Below are 3,359 nucleotides of genomic sequence, written 5' to 3' on the forward strand. Positions count from 1 at the left end.
TTGCCTGAACCCAGGAGGCGGAGGTTGCGGTGAGCCGAGGTCGCGCAATTGCACTCCAGCCTGGGTAACAAGAGCAAAACTCCGTCTCAAAAAAAATATATATATATATATTAAATATAAAGACGGGGTTTCACCATGTTGGTCAGGCTGGTCTTGAACTCCTGACCTCAGGTGATCCGCCTGCCTTGGCCTCCAAAGTGCTTGGATTACAGGAGTGAGCCACCATGCCTGGCCAAAAGCTTTGTTAAGAACTGTAGTAAAGCCCTCTTAAGATGATAAGGCAAATTTATTTATTTTCTTTTTCCTAAGGAAAAAGAAATGATGTCTGTGCCACTTTTAGTAATTTTTTTTCTCTTTTTCATTACCTCCCTCCCACCCTGCCTTCTTACTCTCATACTCTCTGTTGGTATATCCACTTGAATGGGATAAGACATGAAGAAGGAAAAATTATTTCAGACGAATATTTACATTGTGTAAGAAATTAGTCTAGGAAGGAAATTGAAGAAATATTCTGCTCTCAATAACATACGACACCGGGAGGCCAAGGCAGGAAGGTCATTTGAAGCCAGGAGTTAGAAACAGCCTGGGCAACAAAATGAGAGCCTATCATCTCTACAAAAAAATTAAAAATTAGCCAGGTGTGGTGTTGTATGCCTATAGTTCCAGCTACTAAGGAGGCTGAGGTGGGAGGGCTGCCTGAGCCCATGAGCTCAAGGCTGCAGTGAGCTATGATCTCACCCCACACTCCAGCCTGGGTAATAGAGCAAGACCCTGCCCCTAAAAAAATTAATTTTAGGCCAGGTGCAGTGGCTCACACCTGTAATCCCAGCACTTTGGGAGACTGAGGCAGGTGAGTCACGAGGTCAGGAGATTAAGAACATCCTGGCCAACCTGGTGAAACCCCATCTCTACTAAAAATACAAAAATTAGCTGAGCATGATGGTATATGCCTCTAGTCCCAGCTACCTGGGAGGCTGAGGCAAGAGAATCACTTGAACCTGGGAGACCGAGGTTGCAGTGAGCTGAGATCGCACCATTGCACTTCAGCCTGGTGACAGGGCAAGACTCTGTCTCAAAAATAAATGAAAATAAATAAATTTAACAATAATAATATACAACAGTTTCATTGTTAATGTATCTATTAGAATAGTTTCAATGTTAATATGGTTCCTGCCACTTTCACATATCCACACATTTGTTCCTCCCTTTAGTTAGCATGTATTTAGAGATTTAAAATTATTTTTTGTATTAATAAAATTTAGTAAATATATCTAAATTCGGGTATAGTCTGGGCACAGTGGCTCACACCTATAATCCTGACACTTAAGGAGGCCAAGGCGGGCGGATCACTTGATGTTGGGAGTTCAAGACCAGCCTGGCCAACATAGCAACATGGTGAAACCCCGTCTCTACTAAAAAATACAGAAATTAGCCAGGTGTGGCGGTGGGTGCCTTGTAATCCCAGCTACATGGGAGGCTGAGGCATGAGAATCACTTGAACCTGGAAGACAGAGGTTGCAATGAGCTGAGATGGTGCCACTGCACTCTGGCCTGGGAGACAGAGGAGACTCTAACTCGAAATAAATAAAAAAAACAGATAAATTGCTAAATAAATAAATAAATTTAGGTATAAAGAACTTAGATCTTTGGAATATTGAAACTGCTGCTTTCCCTTCTGAAGAATTCTGGATTATCAATTATTGAATTTCTCCAGTGCCATATTGCTAATTGAAAACTATCTGGGAGAGGCCAGTTCCTGGTGGCTGTTCTTGGTATTGTCTTTCAACATGTCTATAAATCCACTATCCTTAGCTTTTGCAGAGGGAGAACACCAGATTGCTCAGTTACATGGGTCTGGATTTTAATTCTTTGCCGTATCAAGTACCTACTTCAGATGAAGGAGGCGCAGGACAAAATCCAGGACTTGTCTATGGAAACCCATATTCTGGTAAGACAACTTTCCCATTCTAACTGGAAGGACCCTGCCTGCATCCCTTTCCCCTACTCAATTTTTGTTTCTGAGATGCTAATTAAGACCAGTCTCATTGTTAAGACTTGCTGGGCAGAAGCTGAGGACCCAATAGAAAGATTGCCAGGCGAGAAGTGTTAATTGAGAAATAAATCTGAATCCAGAAGACACAAATCAGAGCATTCGCCTAGAGGCAGCAGACACAAATTGAGTCCCGTGGCTATATTCCAAATGTGTAAATCAGGGAAATGTCTTTATGCAGAAGATATACACACACAAAGCTGAGGAAGCTAATTAAGGTTTTGAAATGGTAGCAAGAGAGGCAAGTTATGCCGCCCAGGAACGGGTGATTACAGCAGCCACCCTGATGGCCTGACCAAGGGCAGCAGAAACAGGCTCCACAGAGACTTCTCGGTGATAGGACAGGAAATGGGGGTCAAAGGATTTGGGGTAACATGTCCTTGCCAAATAGAGAGCTTTTCTCACTTGCCTCCAAAAGCAATATGAGATCTCATTTGCTTTTTTGAGCAGTTTAAAGCAGCAGTATTATCTTTAGAGTCACAACCAGAAGTTTATAACAGACAATGAAAGAAGTTTATTTTTCTTTAAAAATATGTTTGTGGCTAGCTGGGATTACAGGCGCCTGCCACCATGCCCAGCTAATCTTTGTATTTTTAGCAAAGACAAGGTTTTACCATGTTTGCCAGGCTGGTCTTAATCTCCTGACCTCGTGATCCGGCCGCCTGGGCTTCCCAAAGTGCTGAAATTATAGGCATGAGCCACCACACTCAGCCCAGTCTTGTTTTTACATATAATTTTTTTTTAATTCTCTCTAGTTTTTTTGTTTTGTTTTTGAGACAAGGTCTCCCTTGGTTGCCCAGGCCAGAATGCAGTGATACTATCTTGGCTCACTGCAACATCCCGGGCTCAAGCAATCCTCTCACCTCAGCCTACCAAGTAGCAGAGACTACAGGCACCAGCCACCATGCCCAGCTAATTTTTGTGTTTTGTGTAGAGATGGGGTTTTACCATGTTGCCCAGGCTGGTTTCGAACTCCTGAGCTCAAGCAATCCACCCACCTTGGCCTCCCAAAGTGCTGGGATTATAGGTGTGAGCCATTGCACCTGTCCGTGGATACAGTCTTAAAATCTATTCTAAGACTGTCATTAAATTGTTACTATTTTTCAGGCCTGGCGCGGTGGCTCAAGCCTGTAATCCCAGCACTTTGGAGGCTGAGGCGGGTGGATCACAAGGTCAAGAGATCGAGACCATCCTGGTCAACATGGTGAAACCCCGTCTCTACTAAAAATACAAAACATGCCGGGCGCGGTGGCTCAAGCCTGTAATCCCAGCACTTTGGGAGGCCGAGGCGGGTGGATCACGAGGTCAA

At 43.8% G+C, this 3,359-nt stretch overlaps 1 protein-coding gene across 4 annotated transcripts in view; it reads left to right on the forward strand.

Moving 5' to 3' along the window:
- Positions 1–3,359, forward strand: part of CALCOCO2 (calcium binding and coiled-coil domain 2) — a 35,627-nt gene that overhangs the window by 29,273 nt on the left and 2,995 nt on the right. Inside the window, exon 11 of one of the 4 annotated variants that reach the window (XM_017540055.2) lies at positions 1,813–1,948. The exons of the other annotated variants lie outside the window; for them this stretch is intronic. Within the exon in view, the coding sequence (XP_017395544.1) occupies positions 1,813–1,948 (136 nt within the window). The remainder of the gene's footprint in view (positions 1–1,812; positions 1,949–3,359) is intronic. 4 annotated transcript variants of the gene reach the window in all.

This window comes from Cebus imitator, unplaced genomic scaffold, assembly GCF_001604975.1.
Source record: "Cebus imitator isolate Cc_AM_T3 unplaced genomic scaffold, Cebus_imitator-1.0 Scaffold123, whole genome shotgun sequence".
NCBI classification, from domain to species: domain Eukaryota; kingdom Metazoa; phylum Chordata; class Mammalia; order Primates; family Cebidae; genus Cebus; species Cebus imitator.